The sequence below is a fragment of the Neurospora tetrasperma genome (genome assembly GCF_000213175.1).
Source record: "Neurospora tetrasperma FGSC 2508 unplaced genomic scaffold NEUTE1scaffold_3, whole genome shotgun sequence".
Taxonomy (NCBI): Eukaryota; Fungi; Ascomycota; class Sordariomycetes; order Sordariales; family Sordariaceae; genus Neurospora; species Neurospora tetrasperma.
Window position 1 is genome coordinate 1,381,178 of NW_009799101.1, and position 13,417 is coordinate 1,394,594.

The following is a 13,417-nucleotide window of genomic DNA, read 5'->3' on the forward strand; positions in this document are numbered from 1 at the left end:
CAGAAGGGTTCTATTTTACTTACGTCAGGCTGCCTTTAAATGATCATAATGATGACTCCTGTAAATTCAAAAAACCCCAAAGGAAAAAAAAAGAAAACAAGGAAAAAAAACCTCCGGTGAGACGACTATATCTCTATATGCGCAATACAACGCTTTACATGTAGAATTACCTCTTAACCTTCTTCCGATCAGGCCCCTCCCCCTCCTCCTCTCCCTCACTCACATCCGCATACTGCGTAACCGGCTGCGTCTCCTTCCACGCCTTGGTAAACATGGGGTCCTTCTTAGCCACCTCCGCATACTTGAGCAGCGCCTCTCGGGGGTCCTCGTGCAACATTTTGCTGAGCGGGATGTTCTCCGAGATGTGTTTTTCGTCCGGCTGGCTGCGCATAAAGGGCGTGATCTGCTGCACCTGGGGGCCTCTAGTCCCGCTGCCGGTGCCGCTACCACGCTTCCCCTTGGGTTTCGGTACCGAGGCCCCGGGGGTGACGATGGAGTCGGCAGAGAGGCCAAGGCTCTGGTCCATCGTGAGGTTGGGGTCGTCGTCAATGTGTCGCTTCTTGGGCGCGCGGGACATGACTTCAACGGCACCGCGGAAGGATTTTTCGGGGTTGAAGAGAATGCGGGTCTCAGCGTTGGCGGAACCGGTAATGATTTGGTTGAGCTTGGGGTGCCATTCGACGACGATGATTGGTATACCGGGCGTGATGGGCGTAACATGTTCGGGTCTGAGGTTGCCCGGGTTGAGGATGTGGAGGTGGCCGGATGCAGAACCAGTGATGATCGATCGCGAGTCCGGAGAGTATCGAATGTTGGTCATGGGGAAGCGATCCGATGTTGACGGGTGCTCGACCTTGACGAGAGGCTCCTTGAACTTGCGTGTGTCCCATAGCTTGATCAAGCCGTCACCTCCTCTTGTAACCACCATTCGTCCATCCGCGCTGATATCGATACCGCCTGTCCATGTATCTGGCTTGTGTGCTTCGCGAATTTCTGCCGCTGGTCGCGTGAAGGGACCGTTACCGCTGTACATGACCAGCGAACCATCCAGAGCGGCCGCCACAAGAACCGGATTGCTCCCCTGGGTAGAGGCACCCCATACCACCGATGTCATTCTTGTCCGACCAGCCGATCCCGCAGCTTTCGATTTGAAAACGATCACCTCTTTTTGGCTTCTCTTGTTGTTGACGTCCCAAATTCTTAGCGTACTGTCCGAGCCAGCAGTAACGCAGAGGTTGGGGTCGCTGGGATGCCATGTGCCTGTTGTAATCTCTCCGACGTGACCCTTTGTATTGTGCATATCGCGAAGATACATATCGCCCTTGACAAACTCTGTCAAGATATCGCCATCTCTCGACATGATCTTGGCTTGAGGATGCGCTGTCACGCAGAGAAAGTGGCTGCCCGAAGTAGGGCAGAACTCGGCGCGTTGAATCGGGTGCGAGTCGGTGGTAGCTGATGACTTGTTGGACTCCCACGGATCAACGCTCCGGAAAGCCCGTAGTGTTGTTGGCGTCATGGCAGAAAAGTCATGCAGCTTGATTGTCCCGTCGAGGGAACCCGTAAGAAGTCGACCGCCGGCCGGGTCCAAGGACACGCTTGTCACGGCGCGTTCGTGTGTCTTGAGTACAAGCTCGTGGGATACGGGGAATCGATCGCTCTCGTCTTCGGACTCGTCGTCTGAGTCGTCGTCGTCATCATCATCGTCGCTGTCATTGTCACTATCGTCATCCTTCTTGCGGTCGCCTTTCTTTGGCGCTGCTGGTGTCTCTACCTGTCGCCTCGCCCTTTCTATCTGCGCCGCGATATTGGCTTCTCTGCTTGTTTTGCCAAAGGACAGCGGCACATATGCGCGCATGGGGTCATCTGGGGCAAGTTGCGGTTGCTCAACCAGGTAGTCATCACTGTCGCTATCGCTCATTATGCCGGTGTGAGGATACGGAAAGAATTGATGGTTGTAAGGAGCAAAAAAGTGTTGAAACGACACCTCGGTCGGACGTTGAGATCATCAAGTTGCCTAACAGCCCCACTGTTTCTTGGCGTGCATTTCAGGGTCCAGGCGGTGCGGGAGCTGTGACGCTACCCCGGATTGTTACAGTGTACTTACAAATTGAAAGATAAATTGCCGGCCATCGAGGTTCTTTTTTGCAGTTTCATCATCCCATATCTCCAACTTCTTCTTGTTGACTTTGACATCGTGTAAGCTGTCCTACTAGAAAATCGTACAATAACGCACAACGTCCGCAAAATATCATGCCGCCGCCTGTACACCCTGTGATGCTCCCGGGCCGGCCGCCTTCTTCAAAGCCTCCAACCTCGCCAGCTCCTCCTGCTTCATCCTCTCCTGGATCCTGACTCTCTCCGGGACAATCTGTTCTCTTGGCCTGGTGATCTTCCAGCCTTTGAGACGGTCTTTTCCGAGGGCTCGTAACGTTACCTGCTCGACGAGCGAATAGTTGCCATCCTCCCTATCAAAGTTGAACGGTTGCTTCAGCGCTACTGGCGGGTTGGTAATGATGCGGACGTTCCTCTTCGCGTTGCTGGAGGCCGAGTGCAGCATCAGCGGATGAAGTAAGTACACGTCTCCGACCTTGCCTGTTGCCTCGACAAACTGGGTGCAACCCTTGGCCGTATTGTTGAACCAGTTGAGATGCTGCTCTTGCTTGAACTCGGCATCGCCGCGGGGTGCCATACGTGGCGAGACACCCTCGGGATGCTCGTACAGGTGTTTGGCGAGGATAGGGATTGCCTCCGGACAGATCATGGTCCCGCCGCCCTCGGGCATGATATCGGTGAAGAGAGGAATGACGAGCAGGCCCTGCTCCGGGCTGTCGAGGTAGTGGACGAAGAAGTCACCATCGACGTGCCAATTGTCCAGCTTTTGCGGGGGAACTGGTTTCCCTTCTTTCTGTGGTGTGCCCAGGTTGACGATAAGGGAGTCCTTCCACTTCTTGGACCAGTTCGCGATCTTATCCTCGCCGCCGCAAAGCTCGCTGATGGCTGCCCAGGCGCGAGGAGCAAAGTCTGCAGCGTCGAACTCCATGTGTGAGGGCATGTTGACACGTTCCTTGTTCCAGGTGGACTTGTCATTTGGATCCATTCCTAGTCTCGTCCAGACATTGGCGATGATCTCCTGTGCTCTCTGCTGCGTGAAGGCAGCCGGGATTCTGGCATGGTCAGTACCTCGAACGAGGTTGAACAGCTGGTATGGTGGCATGACACCTACTTGACCCAGCCATGGGTGAGGAAGTGTTCCTTCTCTTCGAGACTCAGAGCAGATGACGACGACATGTTCAGTGTGATGTTGCCTTTGGGACACATCCTGTAGAAAGTAGCGTAAAGAACAAGACTATAGACTGAAACGGGGCCGACAAGCTATCTCTACCTTTATATACTCTTTTCAAGATCCCGACAGAAACCAACCCAAGCTAATCAATCCGATTGTCACGACAACTCCGGACTCCGAATGGAATGCCGCCTCACACTGCGCCACGAGGCAGCTAGGTAATTCATCCTTGCTCCGTATGCGCCCTAGGCTACGTGTAACCGGCGGGGTGGTTTTTGGTTTAACCAGAAATACCCTATTGGATATCGCCATGTCTATTGGAGAGTACGGCATCACCAGTTTTCCATTTTCGTGATAGCGGCCTTTCTGAACCTGAACATCATGTCCCAGTGGTGTGGTTGACAACATCGTCAAGGGCAGATCCATCTTGTCATCGGATGATAGCAACTCTAAAAAGGTTCCCGGTTGCGGGGCGTTTTCAGCGGGACATCAAGGAAGGTGTGGGCGTGATGCGGGGGAGCTTGAGCCGAACAGCGGCGACATGACGGCAAGGTGCCCTATTGGCTGCTAACAGAGCGTTTGTGTTTCCACTGTCACGCTGCAGTCGATCGGACAAAGACATGGATCGGGCCCGTCCTTATTCCCTTCATCACTTTTCCACTTTGATATTCCGGCCTACGATACTTGGAAGAGGTGCCATAGAGGAACGACGACACACACGGCAACGAGGATTTTACGCGAATAGCTTGACGAGGACCAGACTGTTACATTCGGGAGATACCAAGATGCCGCCAACCCTGGAACTTCTCGCAGAAGACTACGCGTCAGAGGAAGACTCCGACTTCGCCCCAGAAACTGCCGAAGCCGCGGAAGAATCCTCAATATCCGACGATGACGACGAAGAAGCCGGTGACGATGCCGAGAAAGCGAAACCCGAGAAGAGGAAGCGCGCTGCCATCGACGAGGCGGAAGACGCTGGTTATGACAATTCCGGAGATGAAGCTATAATAAAGAAGGGGGAGAAACGTCAAAAGAAAACAAAGACAAAAAATGCTGCCGACGATGAGGAAACTGGCGAGGGCGGTCTCATCAAGACGCGCAGCCAACGCGCTGTTGAGTATGTTTTCACATCAATCCTCTTCTTTTTGGGTCCTGGTCATTAACGACAATGGCAGAAAGGAGAAACGTTCAACAGCCGCCGCCAGCGGACCTGTTACAATCGACGTCGATGCCCTTTGGGCGCAAATGATCAGCGAGCCGGTCATACCACGAACAAGTACAGCGAAACCAGACGAAAGCGCCGATGCAGCGAAACGTGACATCGCGAAATTGTCATCCCAGCAGCCAGAAACAGCCAAGGCGAAAGATCCCGATTCCGACCTCATAAAGATCAAGAGAACCTACAACTTCGCCGGCAAAGTCCACACTGAAGAAAAGCTCGTTGCCCGCGATTCTGCCGAAGCAAAACTCTATCTCGCCTCTCTCGGAGAGAATGCTCCAGCCGACGGCGAAACAGCCGCCGAGGACGAGTCCTCCTCTGCCAAGCGCATGCCCCGAAAAGCTTTCCGGTCCGTCTTCGAGCCCATCACCGACGCCAACTCGGCGCATCGTTCCGACCTCAACCTGAGCATGGCCTCCCGCCTGCAGGCTCGCGAAGCCACGAGCAACAAGGCCAAGAAGCTCAACACGGTCGAGAAGAGCAAGATGGACTGGGCGGTGGCGGTCGACAAGATGGGCCTCAAGGACGAGCTCGAGCTGGCCGGCAAGTCCAAGGACTCGTTTGCGGCGAGGCAGGATTTCTTGGCCAGGAGCGAGATGCGCAGGGAGGAGGAGGTAAGGAGGGCGAGGATGGCGCAGGCGGGGAAGACGTGAGCGTGGCACGATCTCCCGTCATCCATTGGTCGCTTGCCTATCATTGTTGTATGGATGGCGTCTCCCTTACCACTACACGTTTGGAAGGGCAGCACTATGCAACACCATTTCATTTCTTACGATCGCCAAATAGAGATACCCCGGTTTTCAATATCGGAACCTTCCAACGCGTTGAAGGCACCAAAGCAAAACACAACATGCATGAACTTAGAGCCACAGTCGCTATCAATTCCTTGCAATTCCTGGTTTTCACTGCAAAGGAACATGCATTTCTCATCCAGAAATCATTTGGCAAGTTGTACCCATGCACCACCCTGTCTGACTCATGATCCCAACTTCTCAATGCGGTTATCATCAATCAATCATCAACTGGCGTGGTGGCGGAGTGGTCTAACGCGCAAGACTAGAAATCTTGTTCCTTCGGGAGCGTCTGTTCGAATCAGGCCCACGTCGAAATGATTCATTTTTCCATGTTTTTTTTGGACGACTTTATTGTCCAGTGGCTCCATAACACCAGTCGGGGGTACCTAGCCACTAGCAGTGGATGCCGACGACAACGCTTTTTGGTCCTTTGTTCACAATGATTTCCCAATGCATCTTGGGAGCTTATTCGATTATTTGGGGGGTTGGTTTCCGCTGATACAAAACTAGATCAACGACCTCTCCTCCAAATTGAGAATGTCAAGTAACTCAACAAAGGAAAATTGTCTATGTCGAACTTTCAGTCTCAAACAGTCAGTTCAACATCCCAAGGTTGTTGGGCACCTCTACCTATGTATGCACGCCTTCGGAGCCCTTTTGAGATCTGAAAATAACCTTGAAGGTAGAGCTCGCTTTAGAGGGTTTACCTTACCCCCCTTCTTACCGACCAGTAATCGATGCTGGTGCTAATATACGAAAACGGTAACTGAAGGTTGGTAACAGATGGTAGCGGTGATTACCTACTCGGCGTAGGACTCGTGAGAGCGTCACTTAACTTCGCGTCACATCCGGAGGATGCAATAGCGATACCTGGCGATGGTGAAAATGGGTGAACGGCAGGTTGGGGTGGAGATTTTTACCGGGCCGGGGAAGTGAGGGAGGTCAAGATGATGGCTGTGACGATGATCTGTTGCAGCAGACGTTCTGTTATCATGTCCATCTCCTTTCCTTCTCCCGGGGCAATAGGGGTATCGTTGGCTTGAGAGGATAGGTACTGCCAGCAGTGCTAGGCTGAAGGTCAAAACCCATTTGCATGTAGCCTGACATGGAATGTTTCAAGTCGTCGATGACTGTCCTCAACGAAACGGCGTGTTAGCCCTTCCTTTTGGAGGAGATTGCTACTCGATAGTGTGGGAGGAAGGACTGGTGGTTTCTGGTTTCCCGGTGAGGAATGGCTTGAGAAACTCAGGACGAGCAGTAAGTAGGATAAAGATAAAAAGGAGATACATCCGATAACCATAATTTAAACAGAAAACTGGCGCAGATAAGTGTTTTGTGGGAGTGACAAAGTTTCATGAGGTTTCTTTTCTTCTTCTTCTTATTTTTTTTTTTTGTTCTTTTTTTCTTCTTCCTTTTCTTTTCTTATCATCTCAAATGACTAGTACAATCCATATCAATAACACCAAATGTCGTCCAATTCACGAAGTGTGTACGTCACTCTTCAACACTACCACTACTCACTGTACTACTGCAAATAGACAGGACGGAGTTAGATGGATTTTATGATAACCTACATCGTCCCCCTCTTTCCTCCTGTCTCTGTCTGAGATCCATACACCTACCACGCTGCACTTTCTTGACCTGCGGATATCCTGTGGGATCAGACCGAGAGAAGATGCGTAGCGTATGGACATAGTGAGCCATTCTTAAACATGACTTATCGAACTTCAAATTTCAGGTCTCAACTCCTCTGGCGTATATCAAACAAAACAGGGAATTGGAAGTAAGAAGAAAAAAGAAAGATCATCACATGACGGTACTTGAATCATCTCGATAGCTCTCGAGACAAATGGACTTGACTCTTCGTTATTCTCTGGAAGATCGATTATACAAATAGTACGAGGCCTACCAGCAGACTTACCCTATTATTTATCCAACATTCTACTTGCACTAAATAGGTAGCACGGCTTCAACATCTCCATCATAGTCCACTACCTCGATCTCAACAAGTCATGATCACAACCTCCAACCTTCAGCTCTCTGGCGTCATCCCAGCCCAGCCCTCGGCATACTATGCAGCAGCATCATAACTTTCATCTTCCATTCAATCGCCAGCATATTTTAGAAACCCTCAAAGCTTGATGTTCTCGATGGTGACTCTCGTCCTCCTATTTGTTTCTAGGATCTAATTTGATCTGGAACGTCCTTATCGTAGATGTATACAAGACTACAGTTACACACGGGCAACTTTCCCATCAAAGATTAATCTCGAACCATATTCGACACTCCTCCACCTTTCCCTCAAAGACCAAGCTCATCACCACAAAGACATAAATAGTAATCTTACAGTGTTCCGACGAACGCCATGCTGAGTATGTGGTGCGTGTAAACGTTCCGAGGTGTAGCTATTCATATTCCTAGTATGGGCAAGGCTGTCTGCAGAATCTTTTACCACTTACACCTACCTAGCTACTTGGTGGTGTCGGGTGCTTTCTGCCATGTTTGCTACCCGAAAAGAATGCCGCATGATTTATATTGGTAACACAAAAGGATTCCTTTCCTCCTTTTTCGTCCCCTTCATTCCCTCGTGGCGATTATATTACCCTATGCCAGTTGGACAGTTGCCTTCCTTCCCGCATGTCGTGCTACCCTTTTTGCTGTGGTTCCCCTTTTGCGATACAACACCACACTCACGTTTGCTTGGTACTTGGTCAAATTACGCCTCACTACGATATGTGTAAAGCTTTATATCACTAGTGTCACGGTTATCAATAGATTATGGAATCATATTTTGTTTTCAAGTTAATCGCGTTTCAATATCGGTATTGGTATGGTATAGACAGACAAGACAAATCCAACCGTTGCGTTGCCCATAGGAAACCGGGACCGCCATTGCTCCCCTCTCCCACGCCGCCTGCAAAAACAAAGATAACACATCACGCGAATAAACTCTCTTGGGAAAAAACAGAAAAAGTAGAGTGAAAAAAGGAAAAGAGACCTCGCTTGTCTTGGTATATCGTTTGCTGCACGCGCGCGCCGCAACGTTTCCCGCCCTCTGTTTTTCTTTGCCCTCTTACAGCCACAGAGGGGAAAATAGCGGAACGAAACGGGCGTCGCTCATCTCTTCGTCCGTCGTGGTTTTGGTAACCCCTGCTCTTTCTTCGCCTTTCCCTTCTCTACCTTCCCCCCAATCGGTAGCGACCTGTTTGTTTCCAGCATCCTCTCCCCAGAACCCATGGGCTTGGATCCCATTACTTTCTCCCACACCACTCATGGAAGGACACCCGAAATAAGATTGAGAAAAGCACGCACGCCAAAATCATCCATTTCTTTTGTTGAGAGGGGCTTTTGCTTCCCATAGCAGCCGCGGTGTCCCTGGGGAGAAAGAGCAAGGTGAAAAGCGCCCGGATCAGAGGGGATAGAAAAAGATGATAGAAAAAAAGAAATCGTACAGAACACCGATAGAGAGCAAAGACTCCAAGGTCGATGGGGAATCATGATTAAACAAAATAGTTAGCCCCCCTCTTGATGATGCTTCTCAAATGCAATTTCTCCAGGGACGCCCCGAGGTGTATGTAGAGCTCATATCCACTCGAAAGCCCACGCCACCTCCACTAGATCATAATCTGGAGGCAGAAACTGTGGGCAGGGAGCCAGCGGCAACGACTGGGCGGCAATACTCGAAGTTCTGATCGGTATCAATCGCTTGCCCGAACCTCACAGCCCCATTAACTGATGAAAAAATTAGAAAGATTGCGTTCAATGCTCAAATCAAACCGCAGAGACGCAGGTTCTCCTGGATAATGATATCTGTTTTTGTCTGTTAGCTTCTTGTCCACGCAAAATTTCGGAGTAGGCAAATAACGTACCATTGACCGCAGCCATGACGAAACGAATTTGTGTAGTATCCGTCGCGCATGTGAAATGCGTGTAAATCTGCTTGGTCTCGTGCTGGTTCAAACTGACGAAGCGGTTGAGAATGTAGTCGCAAGCGGCGGCGTAGTCATCACCACCCTCGTAATCGGGGAAGTAGTTCTTCATCGGGCTGACCGGCAACTTCTCCTTAAACCTATCGATCTTGTTGAGGAAAAGAATGATGGATGTCTTGATGAACCACCTGGAGTTGCAGATGGAATCGAACAGAGTAAGGGCCTCCTGCATACGGTTGACGGTTTCATCTTCGAAAAGCAACTGATCGTACTCGGAAATGGCGACCAAGAAAAGAATGGTGGTGACGTTCTCGAAGCAGTGGATCCACTTCTTACGTTCGCTACGCTGGCCACCGACATCGAACATACGGTACGTAAGATCGCCAATAATGAAGGTCGTTTCCGTAATACCGGTTGTCTTGACACGTGATCGCAGAACGTCCTGGTCGTTGGGCATATAGTCGGGCGCGGCGATACGAGCGATGTTATCGAAGTAGCTGTGACAGCATGTTAGCGGTTGGAGACCAGAGCCTCCCTCATCATGCGGAAACTTACTATCTTGCCGAGTCGTTCAATTGGTATTCCCTTGACCTCTTAAAGCAGCTCTGGACGCCAGCGTCCCTCCAGAGGGCCTCGATAGCATTGCCGACCTCAGGAGGCAGCACGTCACCTTCTATTTGAGCGGGCTGCATGAAGATGGTCTGGACATGGTACTCGACGCGCTGATCGGCGAGTGGCAACTCTAGGGACTCCATGGCCTCGAGAATGACGCGCATGGACTGCACAGTGTTGCTGAAGATGATTTCCTTGAACGACTCGCGCTCGTCGCGCGAGTAACCTCCTTCGTGGATAAGCTTCATCTGCTTCAAAATGGTCGACTTTCCGGATTCACCAGCACCTGCAACATATTGTCAGCTTCTGTGAAATTTCATTGGTGACCCAAGGGTCCGGACCAGGGCCGCGCCAGCAGTTGGCTTGTCGGGGGACATGGCATACCCAGAAGAAGCATCTTGATCTCATTGCGTTGTTGCATGCGATCCCTCTTGAGCTGGTTCTCAATCTCCTCGTTCCGGGCCTTGCCCTCCTTCTCCTCTGTACTCATTCCGCAACCCATTTTGGCGACTTGTTGTAGCTCGTAGCAATGATAGAGAGTGTCTGTTTCGTTATTCGGGGATTATTATCGACGGTCTGGTGACGAGTTTGAGGTTAGTATCAGAGCGATGATAATTGAGACGAACTGGGACGTCGACAGGCGATTTGTATTTGTAAGTGTTAGGGGGGGGCGAGAACCCCCTGGTCTCTGGGGGACGGGAGGCAGTCCAGTTGGAGTCTCCGCTGCGAAAAATAGCGGGTGCCCTTCCAGAAACGAGCTAGAACCACCACCCCCGAAAAGCCTCGGAGTCGCTGTCATTGCGCCCGTTGAAACCGCAAACAAATGCCGGATCGAGGCTCGATGGTCGATGCAGTTTCGAAAGTGTCGATTGTTGGGCATGGCAGCGCTCGGTGAGGTGCGATTGATGGGCAGCAAACAGGACAGACAGCCTTTGAGGGCAGCACGACAAGGCGGGAGGATGATGGGATGCAAAAGCGTTCGTTCTCTTGCGCTGGACTGAATGGAGTGTTTATGTTGCAAACCTACTCACTTTTTTTTTTCCGGCAGTATACCACGCAATTGCAATTAGGCCTTCAATCAACCGCACTTGATTGGAAGGAGAGCGTCGGATCGGTTGGTGCAAAAGGGAGAGACGGGGTGCAGCTCGATAATTAGAAAGTCGTCAAGACCATACGATAGGTAGGTAATTGTCGCGAGGTAGGCGGCCAAGAGTAGAATTGCTGCTGGACTCTCTCAGCAATTCGCGGTTGCGGGAGGAAGGGTGTCGAGCCGGAAAACGGAAAACGAAAGGAAGGGAAAGATTGGGGAATTGGTGGAGGAATGGGAGGTTGGCTTTGTCGGTGTTAATGTGAGTGAAATGGTGCGCACTCACACCAGACCCAAACCAGGCGACCAGGCACACTCCAGCACTGATGCGTACTGACTGCGTAGTGCGTACAGGCATCGGGCAGGCGCACAGTACAGGCACTACGCTAGACGGGACTCCGATTTCCAGTCCCAGTTCCATCAGTGAATTTCGGGGGCAGCGACCCAGCAGAGACCCACCGCGCACTCTCCAAGGTGAGATGGGCTCCAGCTGCGATGGCACTCTGGCTAATCAGAGGCGGTCGTTGTGTGCATGCAAGTGGGCCAATGCAACAGACCCTGGGCTGCCGGTCTTGGGAGTTGGGACGATGGACTCCTCCTCCTCGTTTGGATGCCGACCTGTGCGACCATCATTGACCCTTTTCGTCCTATTTGGAACCAGGTCTTTTTTTTGATAACACGGCTCTGCCCTTTGCTTTGCGACTGGCTGCCTTGCCCTGTGCCTGGCTTCCTAGGTAGTTCCAAACATTGCGAGTGGATGCTACTCTAGGCTGCTGCTGTTCATGTTCATGCACCGCGTCGACTGTGGAAAGAGCGTAACATCGCCCACCCCCTTCGAGACCCTCTCTATCCATTTTGATCCATGTCCCACCGACGTGTGCCCCTGGCCTCCAGTGGCATCCGTACCTGGCATGACATGGAACGGCACAAAAACGGCGGACACCACTGGACACCATCACCCTTTGCATTTCGACAATCGCCCTTTTCTGCTCCAGTTCCTCGCTCCAGTCCGGCCCATCCCATGCGATCACCAAGGGGATGGCCACATGGCGGTGGGCGAATTTTACCCCAAGACTGCCCATCCTGACCGTTTGAAATTTGGCCAGCCGATAACAGCCATTGTCGGTCGAATGAAAAAAAGCGTTTCCAGTTTTCATGTTTCTTGGTTCTCCTGACTTAGCTCAAAGAGTGGATCTCTGGGCAAAGGCTAGTCGGCATCCCAACGCGGCCATGTTTTTGCGCTGGAGCCGTGTCGAGCCCCGTTTCGTCCGTACCTCCGGGTCAGGAACAGAAGAAGAAGAAGCAATGTAGTGTAGTGCCTACCTAGCTAACATCTCCATATTCCGTACACACACTACCGACTTCGTACATACAACACTACTACACACGCTACAGATGCGCAGTCACTGCGATTAATGGCTTCTGTCAACACGATGACCGATTGAGTGATTGCAAAAACAAGATGTTGGAAACCCACTGAACTGTCACGGGCCAGAATTAGCAACACTGTATCAGCAAAGGTATGGGAAAGACCATGAGAATCTCTACAATTGATATGGTATCACGCCGCTGAGCACATCACGTCGTGCACGGATTTTGTGTATGTGCGATACGGTTCAGCGATTGGGAAACGAGGCTTATGAGGATAATCCCCTTCTCATTCCATCTGTCTGCCATGTCACTGAACCCTGATCTGTCGAATTCGAGGTTGGAGAGTCGTAATTTGCACCTGGTCCATTGGACAGGCTCCGGTTAGAACACGATCTGGCACGGATACGGCACCGATCCGACCACAGCACGGCAGGGCTCCGTGACATTCGCGAAGCCATGCCCGATACCCCTGACCGACCCTGAACCGATCAACATCAGTCATCAAACAGCGGCAGGCTTGCGCCGGTGCTTCGGATCCGCGTCCACCACCGGTGCTGATGCGTCCGGTATGATGCGGCACGGGCAGCTGTGCGATATCGATAGATTCTATATGTGACAGTTTCGACAGTGCCAGTGACAGGTCTGTCTGTAGACGAAGTGTATATGTACACAGATCAGCCCTGCACTAGCAGAGTTGGTCCAAATACATAGTACACAGTAGAACTAACGGACCGCAGAAGCGGCGACGACAACAACGACGACGACGTCTCGGAGAGCCTCTTCGACGCCTTTTAGGATATCGGGGCTCCGGAAATCCCCAACAACCTCAAGCTCATTTCGACTAGTCATGAGGCCGTCAACCGTGAACAAAGATCCGACGCCTGCTATAGGCCCCTGGACGAGGGTTAGACAGATTCTTGGATTTCCATGCGTGCATATGCATCTAATAAAGTGCGACTTTGAAACCACCACCAGATTAGCCGGGATTGACGATCCATGCGGCACAAAGGAGACATGTATCAGACACACGTCAGCCTTTGGTTCTATAAGGTAGGAGCATATCATGTATGCTTTGGCTGTCGTTAAATCTGATAGGACAGACAGGTATTCAAACTGCAA

The 13,417-nt window shown here is 51.3% G+C and overlaps 6 protein-coding genes across 6 annotated transcripts; 1 reads left to right on the forward strand and 5 right to left on the reverse strand.

Annotated features, from left to right (window-relative positions):
* Positions 1-67: 67 nt before the first annotated feature.
* Positions 68-1,921, reverse strand: NEUTE1DRAFT_129465 (uncharacterized protein; the record flags this gene model as incomplete). The annotated part of the gene is made up of 1 exon (XM_009852348.1): positions 68-1,921. One exon carries the CDS (start codon positions 1,919-1,921, stop codon positions 167-169), a length of 1,755 nt encoding a protein of 584 aa, XP_009850650.1.
* A 234-nt stretch (positions 1,922-2,155) lies between these two features.
* Positions 2,156-3,291, reverse strand: NEUTE1DRAFT_62521 (uncharacterized protein; the record flags this gene model as incomplete). Its single annotated transcript, XM_009852349.1, has 2 exons — positions 2,156-3,167; positions 3,227-3,291. The coding sequence occupies 2 exons, from the start codon at positions 3,289-3,291 to the stop codon at positions 2,252-2,254; spliced, it is 981 nt and encodes a 326-aa protein (XP_009850651.1).
* Positions 3,292-3,995: 704 nt separating this feature from the next.
* On the forward strand, positions 3,996-5,362 carry NEUTE1DRAFT_146129 (SWR1-complex protein 5; the record flags this gene model as incomplete). The annotated part of the gene is made up of 2 exons (XM_009852350.1): positions 3,996-4,403; positions 4,462-5,362. The coding sequence occupies 2 exons, from the start codon at positions 4,072-4,074 to the stop codon at positions 5,156-5,158; spliced, it is 1,029 nt and encodes a 342-aa protein (XP_009850652.1).
* A 952-nt stretch (positions 5,363-6,314) lies between these two features.
* Positions 6,315-6,609, reverse strand: NEUTE1DRAFT_116854 (uncharacterized protein; the record flags this gene model as incomplete). Its single annotated transcript, XM_009852351.1, has 1 exon — positions 6,315-6,609. One exon carries the CDS (start codon positions 6,597-6,599, stop codon positions 6,378-6,380), a length of 222 nt encoding a protein of 73 aa, XP_009850653.1.
* A 1,470-nt stretch (positions 6,610-8,079) lies between these two features.
* NEUTE1DRAFT_116855 (uncharacterized protein) lies at positions 8,080-8,619 on the reverse strand (the record flags this gene model as incomplete). The annotated part of the gene is made up of 1 exon (XM_009852352.1): positions 8,080-8,619. One exon carries the CDS (start codon positions 8,571-8,573, stop codon positions 8,373-8,375), a length of 201 nt encoding a protein of 66 aa, XP_009850654.1.
* NEUTE1DRAFT_62526 (guanine nucleotide-binding protein alpha subunit) lies at positions 8,598-10,342 on the reverse strand (the record flags this gene model as incomplete). Its single annotated transcript, XM_009852353.1, has 4 exons — positions 8,598-9,109; positions 9,169-9,725; positions 9,784-10,126; positions 10,225-10,342. The coding sequence occupies 4 exons, from the start codon at positions 10,340-10,342 to the stop codon at positions 9,066-9,068; spliced, it is 1,062 nt and encodes a 353-aa protein (XP_009850655.1).
* Between the last annotated feature and the right edge of the window lie 3,075 nt (positions 10,343-13,417).